This window comes from Diadema antillarum, unplaced genomic scaffold, assembly GCF_040938485.1.
Source record: "Diadema antillarum isolate AM-2024a unplaced genomic scaffold, OU_Dant_1.0 scf00000097, whole genome shotgun sequence".
In the NCBI taxonomy this organism is placed as follows: Eukaryota; Metazoa; Echinodermata; class Echinoidea; order Diadematoida; family Diadematidae; genus Diadema; species Diadema antillarum.
Window position 1 is genome coordinate 1,649,283 of NW_027270986.1, and position 18,440 is coordinate 1,667,722.

At 36.9% G+C, this 18,440-nt stretch overlaps 1 protein-coding gene across 1 annotated transcript in view; it reads right to left on the bottom strand.

Moving 5' to 3' along the window:
• The window catches only part of LOC139718596 (scavenger receptor cysteine-rich domain superfamily protein-like), a 52,672-nt gene that overhangs the window by 15,026 nt on the left and 19,206 nt on the right, over window positions 1-18,440 (bottom strand). The window contains exons 7-10 of the mRNA XM_071630062.1: window positions 15,905-16,240; window positions 13,434-13,766; window positions 10,678-11,010; window positions 8,335-8,664 (exon numbers count right to left, since the gene is read on the bottom strand). Coding sequence (XP_071486163.1) covers window positions 8,335-8,664; window positions 10,678-11,010; window positions 13,434-13,766; window positions 15,905-16,240 — 1,332 coding nt within the window. The remainder of the gene's footprint in view (window positions 1-8,334; window positions 8,665-10,677; window positions 11,011-13,433; window positions 13,767-15,904; window positions 16,241-18,440) is intronic.

Below are 18,440 nucleotides of genomic sequence, written 5' to 3' on the forward strand. Positions count from 1 at the left end.
ATAAAAAAAAAAATTAGCACTAGCTATTTTCAAGAGATGGACGCATTCTGACAAAAAAGTATCTGAACTTATAGAACGCACACAATGCAGGCCCGGAAAGGAAAGCCAACCTCTGCACACAGACAACTACATGCTAATACACTGAGCAAAAAGGAAGGAACCACTTTTCCAGATCATAGAAGATTCCATAGAAGATTTTCATAAAAGATTTCGATGAAAGTATATTACACATGATCATCAACTCCCGTACACTTCAAATAATATACGCAGCAAAGCCACAAAAGGTGACTACTGTAAATGGACTGAATTTCATAATTTCAGTCCAGGAATGTAAGAATTCTTGAGACAAATTTAGGAAGCAAGAATTTATTTTTTTTTTCAAAATTTCATAATTTGCATCAAAATTTGAAATTTCCATTTTTGTTCATGTTGCTTTCTCTTTAGTGTCATTTGAATTTGGTTTTAACTAAAGATTCTTCAATTTCCTCTATTATTATCAGCCTTTCTAAATCTTTGGAGTTACAAAGACATTATAGAGATCAGAGATTATATTGAGAATTTATTCATGTTTTTTATTCTGTAGATTTTTTTACCCTATAAAACTAATGTGTTCTCTCATGTTTCCCCTTTCATCGACATACCAGGCTGACAACCAATTAAATTACCTTTAATTTGGAATGAAATGAAATGAAATGAAATGTTTCCTGTCGTGCCGTCAAGTCAGTTTTCTTTCCTATAAGTAGTCTTGTTGCTGTCCCAGTCTTGTCTCATGCTCATTATTTTGTTTGTTATTGTTTTGTGTGTAACTGTTTGTCCGTCTCTCTCTTACTGGGCTGCTAAACTTTTTATGCCAAACTTTTTGTGCTGCTTTGTTGCTATATTCAGTCAAATTTCGCGTCGATTTTTTAATACAAGAGGGGCCCACACTCTACAAGCATTGACTTTTTAGTGGGTCCCTCCTTTTTTTTTCCCACACAGTGCATATTGACAATTCTTTCATTTTCGTTACCTCTGCAACAATTGCAATGTATTGATACTGTTAGTTTTCCCCATTATTGTTGTTTTCTTTGTACAAATTTACATGCATTGTTTCTGTCACTCAAGAAAGTGAGATTTATGTCTATATTATTTTATTGTGGAAAAACGAATAAATTCAAACTCGAACTCGAACTAAAAAAAATACAATGATTTAGTTCTCATCAAAATATTGTTTAGAAATATCAACTTGGGGGAGAAGTATTCACTTTTTTTTTGCTGAGTGTATATTACTAATACCGTCTGAAATCTCTCTGAAGATCAAAACAATATTCATTAATCGGAGCAATTCAGATTTTACTCAAGATCTTTATATACATAAACATCTGAATTGTTATCATCTTAGCTTATATCTTAATCATTATAATGAATGGATATTAATACAATGTCATAAATTTACGATTTAAATAATTGCAAACTAAACCCGTATCGTTTAAGCAATATTTGTTCACCTTGTGCTCAGGAGTTGAAATAGTCCACCTAACTATTATCTAACGTAATACTTCCATTTTTATATTAGTAATGTGTGTATCCTTCTGACACAGTTTGTTTACAACAAATCTAGAGGTGTATAAACTTCATGATTAATATTCTAAATAACTACACACCTGTTGGATCTGTAAGTAATGTGTAACAATCCACTCCCACGTCTTCGCCGTGTGTACATGAGCTATTTCCATCATCACTGAATGTAACGTTACAGCTGACGAGTCCAGTCTCATTTCCAATACAGCCCACGTGAGACAGGTGGATAGGTCCATTACTCGGTGTGGGAGAGTAGTACACATTGTTCACTCCGTCATTCCCTAGTTGACGACAGGTTACCTCTGCTTCCTCGGGACCCCAGGTCGTATTGCACACAGTGCCCCATTCGTTGTTGTGGTAGATTTCAAGTCGACCGTCTCTAGACGTCGGACCATCAGCCAATCTTATGTCACCTTATAGAAAATAATAGTCTAAGATTTCCTTTATTTTGTTATTATATCGAGAAAACAAATGTCATCAGAGGATTGCCGACAGCATCATCATGGCATTGTTCACTTGCTTATAGTTGAAAGACAAACATAAACATACGTTTGTTTGCGTGGATGTATTTTGCCATGCATTTTGGGTTAACGAACCATAGGAAAGACGAGCCGTATTTCATTTTGGGAATAACGAACCTTATCTTATTTCAGGATTAAATAACCTTCGGAATACAGAACACTAATAATTTTCTGGTTAACGTACCTTCTGAATAACGCCGCAAATTTTCGGATCAATGAAGCCCTTTTCAATTCGGATTAACTAATCTGTAGGTTTCGGGAGTTTATGTGTTTTGGAATTCCGAACATTTTTTATTGCGAATATCATCCAAACTAGTCGAGGTGATATCTAATCATCTCCATATTCGTTTACTGCAAGATGCATTACATTATCTGAATTATCATATTCATGTTCAATGTTTTAGCAAGTACGATTACGTTCCGGTGTGATCCGTCAGTGCTTCGTGATCAGATGCAAGTTTTTGTTCCTGATGAAATTTGTTTGGAAGGACACAGAGAGTTGTGAGGTAATGGCGTGATATCCTTTTGATATTGATGTCATATGAAAGCAGGTAAAACTCGAAGTTGCCTAACTTTCATTTCCGACTTGATTTTGAGAGCATTCGTCTCACATTCTTCGTCCGATTTCACTTATTATCACTGATACCAAGTGTAAAAGAGTGTTGTGGACTTTATCTGAGTCGTTGGCTCATTATGTGTTCATTATGCTCATTATGCTCATTATTTCGTCAAAAGTCCGTTGTGTTTTGAAGTTGATATTCTTTTCCTTCTTAAAAAAAAAGAGCAGATATAAACCATTCACATAATTATCAATCTATCTTATATTCTCTGTATCGGTAACGGCAGTAAAAAAAAGTATTAGGTGAATCTAACATTTTAACATTTAACGTTTCATTTTGGAAAGAAAAATGAAATGTAACATTTGCAAAAGTTTGGATGAGTGACAACATCTATAATGCAGATTTACCATTTTCTTTCTGCAGAGTGTTTCTTTAGAGCAGATACATTCTGCTTTGTTATTTCTTTGAAGATTGTCTTTGGAATAAGAAATGGTTTTAAAGGAAAATGTTGTCTTTGGAAGAAATGTTCAGTTTTCATGAAATTCTTACCCTCGCTGTACTCAATGAAACATCTCACTCCTGCGTCTTCGAAATGAAGACAGTTATCGATGTACCATCCATTGTGCTCGCAGTCTGCTAGTTTTGCTTCGGTCCCATCGCAATGTACATTATCCAAGTAAATAGGTTGCGTCGGTGATCCCCCTCCAAAAAAGGCCAATCGAAATGCGTCGATCGCAGCTGAAAAGCCAAGCTGTTTACACACGACCGATGCATCCAAGATATCCCAGTCATCGTCACACACAGTCCCCCACTGAGAGTCGTAGAAGATCTCTACGCGTCCTTCGTAACTTCCCGAACCATCAGCGAGTCGCACTGCCCCAATTTCTGGAACCCCAAATTATCATTGAAAACATTACTACCATCGTGCAATGCCTCCATATCGACCACCTAATACTGCTTCCGGTTGTGTAAATAATCATCAGAATAAAATAAGTGATATGAATAAAACCCAATGACATGTAATTGGTGGGGTTTTTTTCGATATGCAAACATGGTTCTTCATCAGAAAGGTATAAAACCTCTTAAAAGACTTTTTTTTTCTAACAGCTTAGTTAAAACATGAAAACTAATGCAATCGGTCTATTCATTTTGAAATATACCCAGGGTTATCTCTTTAAAAGAATTTAACATTTTCGCAATCTTTAATATTTCTGCAACAATACTACTTCTAATTAATGATACATTAAAGATATCACAAAGGGGGTATAGCGACATAATGGATACATTTCCTGACTACTTGTGGACGTATCACATTTGGTTCTGATGATTCGGATGTATCACAAAGACATTATTTTCAATGATTTCATGGACAGAGGTTTGTGAAACAAAGAAGAAGGGAACATTTCCACATGCAACATAATCTTCAAATGAGCAAATAATGTCCTGACTCTACAAAATAAATTCCTTGACAATATCATCTTTTGAAGTGCCCTCTACTTCATGTTTGCTTGTTCTTTTTTTAACCAGGCATGGAATTTATTTGATTTCAGTATTGTGCATATTACCTTTGAATGGAAAAAGAAATCAAGTCTTACAGTATGCTTGTTTTGCGAACAATACTTAGCAAGCTTGTTTATATAGTAATCCAACTATACTTTATATAACTATACTTTGCATCGGGAAATACTTATTATAAGATATCATACAATTTGTTAATAAAAATATCTTTACTGTCGTAACATTGAGAACACTCAAGGCTAATACAACAAATTTGTGTAACTCTAATGCCAGTTAGATACCAACATTATTTGCTTCAGTCACCATACGCTTTATGAAATTTATTATCATCTATTGTCCAAATCTATTATCTATGGTTTATTATTACACAGAGTTTTCTCTTCCGACGAGCGGAAACTGGGAATGGTCTGATAAGTCATGGTCAATAAGCTACACCAAAATGAAATTGCTTTCAAAATTTATTCGCATATTAATCTAGATATTATATGATTATGATCATAATGTATGCACTGTATGTTACAAAAAACATTTCCCACTTTTAGTTCAAAAAATATATATCAGATGAAATTGTCATTGATATGAGTAATAGCTGAATAGTGTACAATGATTAATTTCAAAGATAGGTTCCAGATTTTGGTCAAATATTAACCCTTTGTATAAAACTTGAACTTGAACACAGGAACTAATGATGTGTATGTGAGTGTCTGCTTACAATGACCCTGAACAATGGACATGGAGACCATCTGTTCAGAGCTCTGCTCCAAGGCACATGAATGCTTTATTGAATGTTGTGGATTGCCCTGGGCACTGCAAGTCTGCATTCAAGGCAAAGGGTGAAATGCATGCACATGAGAAAACGTAAGCACATGTTTCCATGTGCTTGCATGCACCACATTTCAGAATGAATAAATACTAGCTGTGATAGTGGAATTCCTCATGAATAAATAATGAAACATTCAAATCATGGCCATTGTCCAGGACCATTGTCTGGGTGTCAACCACACACAAATGACACACAATACGTTCCCTTGATTAAAAACATGTATATTGGGTAATACAGAAATTCTAAAGGAATAATTATCTGTGTGATATCTCATCATTTTGTGTAATAGCAAGAGAATATCATTTTCAGGCATAGATATGAGTCCTACGTCACCAAACAGAGGCGGATCCAGGAATTCTGTAAAGGGGGGGGGGTGACTAATATTTCTTGTGGCACTTCCGGGTTTCATTTCATTTTTTCTTTTTATTTCTTTTGTTTTTCACGAAAAATAAAAGGGGGGGCGTACGCCGGTTGCGCCCCCCTCTGGACCCGCCACTGCCAAAATAGGTTTATTCCCCTCGTCCTGTTCTATTTAAAATTGAAGGGTATACCCGACTACCTCGATGTAATTTGGAAAGAGTTGTAAGTATAGGCCCCAGAATGCTTATTTTTACAAGCTGTAAGTAGTCAACGTCTCACCGAGGGCGCATCCTCCTGTATTTTGTTTTTGTTTTCGATTTAATCTTCACTAAACTCTTTCCTCTATTATAGGACATTTGATCAGTAGGAATTGTTTCCCCACATGGATTGTTTTCATAGAAGCACCAAAATGCAACTTGTCTTGTAAATCACGTGTCTATCAAATGATTGCCCAACTTACTTATGTAGAAGACAAAATCATCATTTGCCAAGGATTCTTTGATTCGCCAAACACAGGTAAATACAAATCATCGTTTAGAAGAGCTAGAGTGAACAACCTTTAAACCCGAAATGTTAACATGTATGGGACATTTCATGACTGCGTCACAGCGTTATGGGAGTGTATTATTTGTGCTGATAAGGGCTTAAAAATTAATGATCTCACAAAGTCCATGCACTTTACCAAATATGAGTGCTAATCAGTTGCCCAGAAACAACTTAACATCGATAATGACCTGCAATGTATTACTGTGTACTAGTCGAAGGTAGATGATTCATCGTGATGTATCTTCGTTCATTCGTTCGTATTTATTTTGCTTCTCAAATCAAATCAAATAAAAAAAGGATTACATCAAGGTGATAAATTTAAACAAAACATGACCAAATAACAAAGGAGCAACGCAAAAGTGCAGTTCTTAGAGATATTCAACGAGTTCCATAGGTATCGATCAGGCAAATTGGAAGGAGTTTATAAGTTATAGAAGAACACGAGCTCTGATATATCTCTTATGTCCTGTCCTCAAGATGAGGGTATTCTTTTGGGTTTTTTTTTTCTATAAGTGACCTCATATTGCTGACATACCGTTTTAGATGCCTTGTACCAACGCGATGTGAGTGAAAGCAGCACAGTCGACTGGTGCAACATTTCTATACCTTAGTTCTTTTTAAATGTCTCCATCCCCTTGCGTCCAAGAGGATCAATGCGTTTTCAAAGATATTTCGATGACAGAAATACTAAATTACAGTTTCCGTAATTCAAATATGTATTACTTTCACAAACATTACCTCGAATCTAGATAGATAATGAACGTCGTTGAGTTGCTTTCCCCTTTGTTGATTGTATAAAACAAACAAAAATATTAACAAACAATAATTTTGGCACATTTATCTGCAAAAGTGTGACAACCACCCGCTTTGTATGAAAGGTTAACAATATCAGCTTGGGGTCAACAGCATTATTATAGTAACTTCATCCTCGTAAAATTCTCTTGCAGTTCAGTTTCTCTGACATTTTCCTCTTTCCATTGAAACCAAATTATGTAGTTAAATGTCATGCATGACTGAGCACATAAACTTTAATGACAACAATGACAATCTCACTTTTCCAAGTTTTAGAGTCATCATTAAGTAACAATGAATATCTTACTGAATGATGAGATCAAATATGAAAGTGGTCAGATTAACAGGCTAACCTGCACAACTGCAGGGTTTTTGTTTTTTTCTAACCTTTTATGGTTCATAACCATAAGCACGACCACATTGTTGATAACTTGGTCACTCCCAAAAAGGCTAACCCATTATCCATGTTACTCTATTCAAGACATAACTTGTCGCTGCAAGCTATGTGTTGAATATGAACAGAGAAAAATAGACTGTGTGGGTTGGATTTTGTGGGAGTGACCAAGTTATCGGAAAGGTGGCCATGTAAAAGGTTATATTGACCATGAAACGTTAGAAAAAACACAAACACAAATCTTGAACATTAACCTGCAGTCATGGCAAGCCGGCCTATGCCATTTTTGCTGGCAGATCTCATCTATTCAGAGAGACATTCATTGTTTCTCCACGTATTAAGCACTCAAACCTGGAAAAAGTGCAATTTGTCATTGTTATCCTTAAAGTTCATGTGTTCAGTAATGGATGACATTTGTCAATAAAAAGATAGGTGTTAATAGAAAGAAAAAAAAAATGTCTTCCTCCACAACTAACGCTGCGCTCTCCATAGTTGACAATATATAATATGAAATAGTAGTCCACCAAAGCTGGATAACTTGTTTTTTTAATTTTCTTTCTTTTACGCACGCACGATACGCAATGTAGAAAAAAAAGTGATTCCAACAGAATGATGACAGATGATAGATTGCTAGTCATTGTCTTAAAAAACATGATCTCTACCATACGTGAACTGATAAGTGTAGGGCTACTAATTCCCGTAACAGAATATTGAATAAACAACAACTGAACGAACGAGTTGACAACATATCACCTCAAGTAAATTAGTTTTGTGGACTACCGACCATCACAGATTTTATCCCACTCGTAGTTGTGAAAGATTTCGACACGCCCCCTGTCTTAACAGCCAGTCGTCAGCAAGCCATCGATCACCTCCTTTATTTATACTGAAGGGACGTCAAAGACTCCTAATATATAGGAAATTTTCTTTTACTTTGCCATTGTATCTGCTTGCCTTTATAATAGAGCGAAAAGCCCTAACCTCCTATTGGACTACTTATCAAATCTTGCGCGTTTCTACCATTTATAATGCACTCCCTTTCTCATTATTTGAACTCCCTTTTCTGTCAACGAATCATCGTTCCTAGCTATCATCAGTACTTTGCCATCAGAATAGTGAAGTTTTGAGAGAATATTCTTTCCATTTGTTAGACATAGTTGGAATTGCTGTTCACCCTTTAGGAGAAGGAAGCGGCTCCATGACTTGTCCTAGTCTTAAGCAATTTCCTGTAATTATGCGAAATTTATTGGAGAAACTTACCTGGTAACCTCTCCTCCATGCATTCGACAGCAACATCTCGTTCGTGGGATGTGCAGGTAGTAACACCCCATTCACTGTGCGAGCAGTCCGTCAAGGTATCCTCGTCTCCCGTGCACATCACTCCACCAAGTTGGATTGGACCGTACCCTGGCCCGAAGTATTCGTAAGTCGACACAACACCGTCGTAGCCAAGCTGACGGCAGACAACCAGTGCGTTCTCATAGGACCAGCTGTCATTACAAACCGTGCCCCATTTCAGGTCATAGAATATGTGAAGTCTTCCTTTCCAAGGGGCTCCGCCGTCAGTAAGCCGGATGTCGCCATCTTCAGCTGATTTGAATAAACAAGAGAAGCACTAACGCCCTGACGTGCCCACCACTACATCTTCGTTTCTGCAACTCATCTTAGATCATGGTTGCTATGTTTGTAACTAAAATTCCAATGAACACCTTTTTAGCGATGTTGGATCGATCAATCGCCGCATAGTTGTTCGTTTTAAAGCAGAGATTTCTATTTGCACTTTAACAGACTTATTTGAGTAGTTTCCATCCAGGTTTGAAGAGCATTCTATATAGCACGCCCAATAAAATCCAAATGTCTGTGCAGCTTTTTATCGTATTTCTGTGCATTCAGCAGAAAGTCGACGTATATGTCATGTTGTGAATAGTTAAGTTACTGATATATGTCTTTATAAACAGAATTTCCCAGGGCAGTTTGGAACACTACCAACACACGATGAGATCAAAATAAAAGGAGGCCATGCAGACTTTAATATCTAAGCCAGTCAAAAGTGCAGAGTATGGGGGATGCAAGCTGCTTGATTTTTTAGATTAAGTTAAAAAACACACTTAAATTTAACCGAATTTGATTGAACATATTCAGTGTAACTATGTTTCAGAGTCTGCTTCTATTCAGGGGCATGAACACAACCCTAAAATGATACAGCCCTGCGTATTTCTCTGATGAGCTGATAAATTAAGAAGTCGAAGAAGTCACACGCTCCATAATAATAATAATAATAATAATAACAATAATAATAATAATAATAACAATAATGTCCTTTTTGCCTTCCAACGCTAACAAAACAGTAAAATTCTATTTATCTCGGACAAATGACAATCCTGTAAAGCCCATTATGAAGCTGAACCCTTTAGTGGCTGATAGCCATATCGGGTGCAATAATTTAACAAAGCGACGTCGACACAAAGCACTGGTTTGGCTTGTGCAAATTTGGTATCACGGAGGCACCTAGAAATTAACGTGTCACATAACATCTGCACTTCATATTTTTGAGAAAGTATAGAAAATCGAAATCAAAGGATTGTAAAATGTGACATACTTATTTCCCTGCGAGCAACTAGGCTGACGTCACCTTGTAGTGTGATTTTCAGTTATGACAGCAAGCAACATCTTTCTTCCCTCTACAAATATATATATCTATCTATATATATATATATATATATGTGTGTGTGTGTGTGTGTGTGTGTGTGTGACCGTGCACCTCAAAACGAACATAAAGTCGCACACACTGATTTTGCGTGAGGACTGAAAATAAGTGAAATGGGTCAACCTAGCCGAACTTGACTTTTTCATATTTTCTGAAAGAGCGGGTCTTCTTTTACATTATGCTAAAATTTGGTATCATAAAACGGGCAGGAAAGTGTGTTTTTTAGCAGTTTATATCGAACATTTTTGGTAGAATAGTGTGATTAGGTGTGTCTTTAGAATCCCTTTTTCATTTCTGAAAAACGTTGTCCACACTCTTCACTTTCTACTCTAATAACTTTTGAAAGGATAGTGCTACTGCTTTGAAAGTAGGCATTAATTATGGACAGAATGTGTTAATGAGGCATGCTTAAGTTCAGTTTAATCTGATAATCTCTTCATTGTTGTTACTCTGGTGGTTTACATCCTGTTTTTTTTTTTGTCCCATTCATCGCACAGCCAGCACGGTTTGGTAAAGATTAAGCGCTTGAATAGACACTGTACTTCAGAGCCTCTTCTCAGTTCACACTTTTCCTGAGTTTGTGCTTTCTTTCCAATATTTAGATAGGTTAGGAGAGTCCATTTGATTGAAGTTATACATCATGTTAAAGCTTAAAGTCTGCTCTTTCAGAATATGGTCTTAACTAAAAATTCATGTCTGGCGACTTTTTGTTTGTTTTGAGGTGCAGAGTCACATATATATACGAAACTGTTGAAATAGATTTCATATCTTTCTTGTTTCTTATAAATTCCTATCTGACATCTATTGTTCTCTTTGCTGGATCTAACACTCCATGCACCAACTGATTTTTAACCTCAAAGTGAAGCATGCTGAAGTTCACATTAGTCGACACTTACCAGTGTAATCGCGTGAACATCGCAGACACACGTCCTTTGTGTGCCGACAGTCGCTGTTCCCCCAGCCAGCGTGGGGGCAGTGCGAAAGTTCGTTCTCGTCTCCGGTACAGCTCACTTCAGACAGATGGACGGGCCCATTAAATCCTGCAGTTGGATTACTTATGTACATTTCTCCAGCAGGGAGGTATCCGAGTTGCCGACAAACAACTTCCGTATTGTAATGGTCCCACCCATCTGCACATACTGTACCCCATGAGTCATCGTGGTAAATTTGCAAGTGACCATCTCCTGGGAATAACCTGCTCCAGACAAGGCGAATTTCCCCTTCCATAGCTGTAAAAAGAAGAAGAAAAAAAAGGTTAGACATAGTTTTCATCCACAATCAGCAGGAAATATAATAGGCGTAAGATGCAACGATATGCTCTCTGGCAGACCTCCTTGTCAGTTTGGTGAAAACACAAAATATGCCAAAAGATGGGGAAACTAGCTGTTTACATGTCTTCTATGGCAGTGAACGTTCATCAAGTTTTAAAGGTAGGGAATCCCATTTGCACGCCTTAAATGAAGAGTTGTATAAATACAGTGGTATGTTGAAGAGAATATCATTTTAGAAACTCCCATCAAGTATTGAAAGTGGAAGGTAACATTTAGTACATTTTTTTGACGGTTAGATTTTGAATTGAATTGTTTTCGGGGCTCACCGTAAATTCCAGTACATTACTAGGCTACCTTTGCAGACCCATGTACTGCATGTGTGTCCATCATGTATAATTTGTGAAGAAAGTTCATCAACACTTACAAACATTTCTATATACATTCTTACCACACACTCTATATGTTATTACATCAGCTCTTGTACTTTTAGATTTGTGTTTATAGATCACAAATACAGAAGAATGCAACAAAAAGGCTTAAGTGTGGCTGACACACAGAACTACTGAGTAGTTGAGTTTTGTGCATTATTCAAATTTTAGATAACTGTTGACTTCCAAATTTCTAAGCAGTGGCCTAAGCAAGTCCCCTGAGGTTCATATTTAATGTTTTGCTGCATTTTGGGAGGTCTGTAAAAGGTATCCCCTACCTTTAAGGCTCGGTCACAAATACCATTAAGAACTGCTACGAATGCCGTACGAACTATTTGTAGACAATTTCGTAAGATCTTTTTAAGAAGGCCGTAAGAATCCAGCGTTCGTAGAACTTTCGTAGACCGTTCGTAAGTTCGTAGCCTGGTCGATGGTCTTGTCCAAGAGTTTTTTTTTTTTTTTTACTTCGTTCGAAACCCTCTCCTCGTAAGGCGTCGTACAAACATCGCAACAACTACGCAAGATTTTGCAGGGTCGAGAGACAATTCTTGAAGCCTAAAATTCTTACGATGATTGTAAAGAACGCCTTCAGTTGTTCATAGAGGACTCTTACGTCTTTCGTTATCATAGAATGCCTAACGAACAGAGATTCGTACGGCGTTCTTACGAACAACTCTTCGAGTGTGTAAGGCGTTCGTAAGAGACTCGTAGGGCGTAGGTACACAATTTGTTTTTGCGAATTAAACAGCGTTCGTACGAAATTCGTAAGGAGGCAGTAAGAATCTGTGCCCTATCTCTACGAATCTCTACGAACTCCCGAATTTGTACGAACAGTGACATTTGTACGAACGCATCGATCGTTAGTACGAACCTTTGTGACCGTAGCTTTAGCAAGTTAACCTATATTGATGTCATGAAAAATCTGATTTGCCTTCACCATTCCAAATATAAGGTAAAGGCTCGATCACAAATACCATTAAGAACTGCTACGAACGCCGTACGAACAATTTGTAGACAATTCCGTAAGATCTTTCTTAAGAAGGCCTACGAAACCACCGTTCGTAGACCGTTCGTAGACCGTTCGTAAGTTCGTAGCCTGGTCGATGGTCTTGTCCAAGAGTTTTTTTTTTTTTTTTTTTACTTCGTACGAAACCCTCTCTTTGTAAGGTGTCGTACAAACATTGCAAAAACTACGCAATATTTTGCAGGGTCGAGAGACAATTCTTGAAGCCTTAAATTCTTACGATGATTGTACCTACGTCTTAAGTTGTTCATAAGGACTGTTACGTCTTTCGTAAGAATGCCTTATGAACAGAGATTCATACGGCGTTCTTACGAACAACTCTTCGAGTTTGTAAGGCGTTCGTAATGGACTCGTAAAGAGTAGGTACACAATTTGTTCTTGCGAATTAAACAGCGCTCGTAAGAAATTCGTAAGAAGGCCGTAAGAATCTAAGCCCCATCTACCAATCTCTACGAACTCCCGAATTCGTACGAGCAGTGACATTCGTACGAGCTTGGGAAAGTAGCTTAAGTATTTGTGTGGGATAAGACAGCATTATTTACGTCAATTCCAGTAAATTCATAATAAGATGTACCAATTACACAAAACTGTTGTTCATAAGCAAACGGGTGTCTTGCGACAGAAAGTGACATATGAAAGTTGCTATCTGGAACCGACGGCTCAAATACCTCCTAAACTAAAATTATTTTCCTAATTTCTCTCAACGGATACTCACGTCACATCAATTTATGAGGTAAAGAGGACGTTTTTCAACATGACCGTGAGAATGAATTTCAACACAGTTGCATGACGAAGGGGATAGAAATTGGTGAGCTCCTCGGTATATCATGTACTCAATTACATGTATACTACAAACTAGCTGATAGTGAATTAAATCATCTTAGAGGCATCAGGAGAAATTCTGTTTAACATTCGAATTCAGAACTTACCGGAGGGATCTGTTAGTAAAGTGTAACAATCCACTCCCACGTCTTCGCCGTGTGTACATATACAGCTGTTATCATCATCACTGAATGTAACGTTACAGTTGATGAGTCCAGTCTCATTTCCAGTACAGCCTACATGAGACAGGTGGATAGGTCCATTACCAGGTGTGGGAGAGTAGTACACATTGTTCACTCCGTCATTCCCTAGTTGACGACAGGTTACCTCTGCTTCCTCGGGACCCCAGGTCGTACTGCACACAGTGCCCCATTCGTTGTTGTGGTAGATTTCAAGTCGACCGTCTCTAGACGTCGGACCGCCAGTCAATCTTATGTCACCTTAAGTCAGAAAATGATATTTAAGATTGAAGGGGCCTGCATCTTCTTCAGTTTTTATGTCCGGCATTTTTATTTATTTTTTTTTTTTTGGTATGTCTTTGAAGGAGTAGGGCCTACAGGATATCTTTAATAGTGCAAGGAATGAAAGATTTATAACTACTGGGCTTTTTTATACTTAACCACATCATGACTACAAGTTTGTTGTCACATATTTATGCTTTGCGTTATGGGGATGTGGGAAAAGACTATCCTCTTCCACTTTAAAAACCACGTCATTCTCAACCTGGACAGATTTGAACATTGTTCTTTGATGAATAGACTTAATGCGTTCTAATACTTGTATGATTTTTTTTTTTTTTGCCAAAGTGTTGAAAATAATTTCTGGGTCATACCAAAAAAAAAAAAACCACATCAAAATGAAATTGCGATTATCGCTTTATATTAATTAACATTTGGGACGTTTCTTCACCATATTCTATAGTTATTGTATATCTTACTTTTGATTCATGCATGTGACAGAAACAATATTTTCTTCCTGCCTCTCGATTTAATACTATTATACCTTATTATCTATTTTATCATCTGTCTGTTATCTGTTATCATAGTATTATTGTGACAATTGTAATGGCAACTCAGAATTTCTCTGTACAGTGTTTTTCCAAAAAAGGTAATCCAACTTTAGAGGGCTACCGTTTCATTATTGTCTGGAGGGCGCATTTAGTTGTGGGGAAAGGGGAACTTTTTATCTTTTCATTAATACCTAATTACATTAATAAATGGCATGCATGATTGAGTACATTAACTTTGAAGACAACAATGACAAATTGCACTTTTTCCCAAGTTTTAAGTGTTAACCGAAGTGCCTCACTGAAATGAATTATATCTGTCATTGAAAATGGTCAAATAAACATGCCAGCCTGCACATCTGCAGGCTTGTGTTAGGGTTTCCTCTTGCTTTTTATGGTCCATAACTTTCAACATGGCCTAAGTTGGATAGCCTGGTCACTCTGAAAAAGGCCATCCCACACGGTCCATTTTTCTCTGTTCATACTCAAAACATTAGCTCCAAGCGACATACCACGTCTTGAATGTGAACAGAGAAAAGGGGATTGTGCTGGTTGGCATTTGTGGGAGTGACCAGGATATCTAACAAGTGTCCATGTTGAAAACCCGAATCATAGACCTGCAGTAGTGCAGGCTGGTCTGTTTATTTGACCACTTCATTGACAGATCTCGTCCATTTCAGTAAAACATCAGTGTTCCTTCATGATGACGCTCAAACTTTGCTGAAGTGCAACTTGACATTATTGCCTTTAAAGTTGATGTGCTCAGTCATGCATGACATTTATCAACACAATTTACAAGGTATCAATCGAAAGAAGAAGAGTTTCCTTTTTCTCACAACCAACATTGCGCTCTTCACAGTTGGCAAATATCAATTAACAGCCCTCTAAAGCTGGATTATTTTTTTTTTCGACAGGCACTGTATATCTGTTATCAGATAAACACTACAAGGGTTTAATTATTTAAAACTTAATTAGTATGTACCAAGTCAGAAAGAAATGCACAAACATTTGCCAATTTGAGAGAGAAACAGGGACTTTTATCTCGGAAATGTGTTGCCAATTTGCCAATCAATGTCGTCGGAAAAAAATAAACATGACCAATAAACAACAAAAAGAGCTTTATCTCATGAAAAAACAACCTGGGACACGGTGGATGAAATATCTTGTCCAAGGAAGGCACCTGACGGAATTTGAACTCGACACCTTTCATTAAAAGTCAAGAGTCTAATTCACTACTTCAGTACATCATTTTTGTCAGTGTGCCTCCACAAATGACAAAGCACGTAGACCTTAGTAACAGTTACCTTATTAGAGTTATTCTGGTCAATCGGCATTAAAAGAAATGGTTGAAGTAAAAGATAAATATTACTTCTCACTTGCATTGCACACAATATGGCATCATTCATTGATATAGCATACACTAGGAATCTCAGATACTTCTGGACTAGTAAATAACATGTCTATTTAGTATTAGTATCTTAAGAATGCTTTGCGAAAGACACAAGGAAATCCCGAGTGGGAAGTTTCCTTTGTAGAAAAAAAAAAAACGGCTACATTTCATGAAATCTCTACCTTCGTTTTGATATGTATAGCACCTCACTCCTGCATCTTCGTAATGTACACAGGGTTTAATTCCCCAAAGAGAGTATTCGCAGTCCGTTAGTTTAGTTTCATTCCCACTACAGCCTACGTGATATAAGGTGATAGGCTGAGTAGGCGATCCTGCTCCAAAGTATGCATACAGAAAGGCGTCGGTGGCGTTAGCAAAGCCAAGCTGTCTGCACACCACCGATGCATCCGCGATATCCCAGTCATCGTCACAAACAGTCCCCCACTGAGAGTCGTAGAAGATCTCCACGCGTCCCTCGTGAGGTCCCGAACCGTCAACGAGACGGATATCGCCTGTTTCTGGAAGTCCGATTAATCATTGAGAAACAATACTACTGTGATGCAATGCTTCAATTTATATGAATATATAACATACAGACATATATATACACACACACATTTATATAATATATATATAGGTGTGTGTGTGTGTGTGTGTGTGTGTGTGTAAATTTCGCCAATCAAAGGGGATGGCTAGTAACTGATCAGTAGGAATTAGTGGAAATGCTGGGGTATGATTGTTCCAATTCTTGCGGGATTCATTTAAGAGTACATTATATATCTATTGTGTTAAAATTGTTTCCTTCAGAATGGTCTCATATTTAAGTAGTGTGCAGTTTAATGTTTCCAGGCTAGCATGCCTGTACAATGACGGGACATTAATCTGCACATTACTTTAATATTTTCCACTTAAATAAATCCCACAATCATCCCCATCATTCCCACTGACTCCCACTGATCAGTTACTAGCCATCCCTCTTTAAGAATGAATTTATTTGACTGGAATTTTCGGCGTCCTACGCCTACTTCAGGAGTCTTCGAAACTGAATATATATATATTTTTTATTGCAAATTAATGAAAAAAGATTTTGAATATTTGTATAAATAAAAGCTGTCCCTCGACAATTTTGTGGAGCAAAGATCAACATTTCATTATAGTACAACTGATTAGTATGCAACAGATTATGAAAACACTATCTGGCATAGTCCCATTTATAAAAGATAACCACCAAATCACAGAAATTCGTGAACAGCATAATGAGGCGAAGCTTCATGCCTTTTATCCTCAGGTAGATAGATAGATAGATTGAGAGAGAGATAGATAGATAACGGTCTTTGTTCAAATCATATATGGCACCCATAGGACAGAATTGTATATGGGTTTACATGAGTGCATCTGAGTTTCACGACATAAAAGAATATCATACATTAATACATATAATTGAATAAATTTGGTCAAACTATAATGAGCTCATTAACTTGCATTCTTGAATACTCACACACACACACACACCACACACACACACACACACACACACACACACACACACACACGCACGCACCATAACCACACCACCACATAATTGTATACACATACACATATGCACACACAGGATCTTGTATAAAAGAATGTGCATAATATACGCACTTTGCCTTTCTGTATTGCACAAGCGTAAAACAAAAATGTAGCAAATCCTGCACTTACACAGGGGTATAAGAAAATACCCGTTTTCAATATTTGAAATGATATTCGCATAATACTACGGGAATAATTCATATAAAAAATTTCTGCACTTCAGAAAAAAAAGAATAAAAATAAGACCGCTATAAATATATGCCACGGAGTAATTATGATACAAATGTATACGTATATTGTAAAAATAAACATTATTCTCCATGATGATGCTATATTATAGTAGTGAATAATACAATATAATGAATGATTGCTCTCTAGAATTCTGATTTCTTGTAAAATGTAATCATGATTATTTCGATGTCACTTGAACTACATTAGTGGAAGAGTCATTATATTTCGAAACACAATAATTCCATCTCAACATCTGACCAGGCGAGTTTATGGCATGACAAAGTCACAAATCCATTTCAGTTTCGTTTTCAGGAATATAAGTTCGTGTTTCTACGTCTAAATCTTTTTTTGCAACGTGGCCAAATTACAACATTTTTTTTAATCATTTGATCTATTCTTTTTTGCTTTAAGGTATTTTATTTCATCAGAACTTTTTGAGATCGTTATAATATTATTCATACTTGACTTTCATTATTTACAGTTCAGTATCAATTTTTATCAAGTTTGGGTTATTAAACACTTACAAACCAGTTTCAAGGCAGTTACAAGTTAGTTACAAGGCAAATTAATATGTACTTTCCATTAAACCTGTAGAAATCTTCTCATGCAGAATTGATTTGGCACGCTAATTCGACCGGAATACTTCAAGGTATAGACATGCGCCGTTTGCCCCATGGATAAGTATTATCAGTCTTACATGATTTCAGGATGGTGGACAGGCATTAAGATAATTATGTTGTAATTGTATTCAGCTTACATCTTTATATTACATTTTGAATTGCTCCTTACTGCCTTCTGCTAAAATTGGGCAAGATATGCCAGTACAAACATAGTAAAGGCCTTAGATTTTTTAAAGCTGTACATTTGATAATACATACATAAAATGTCTAATAGGAGCTAATAGGAGCTCTT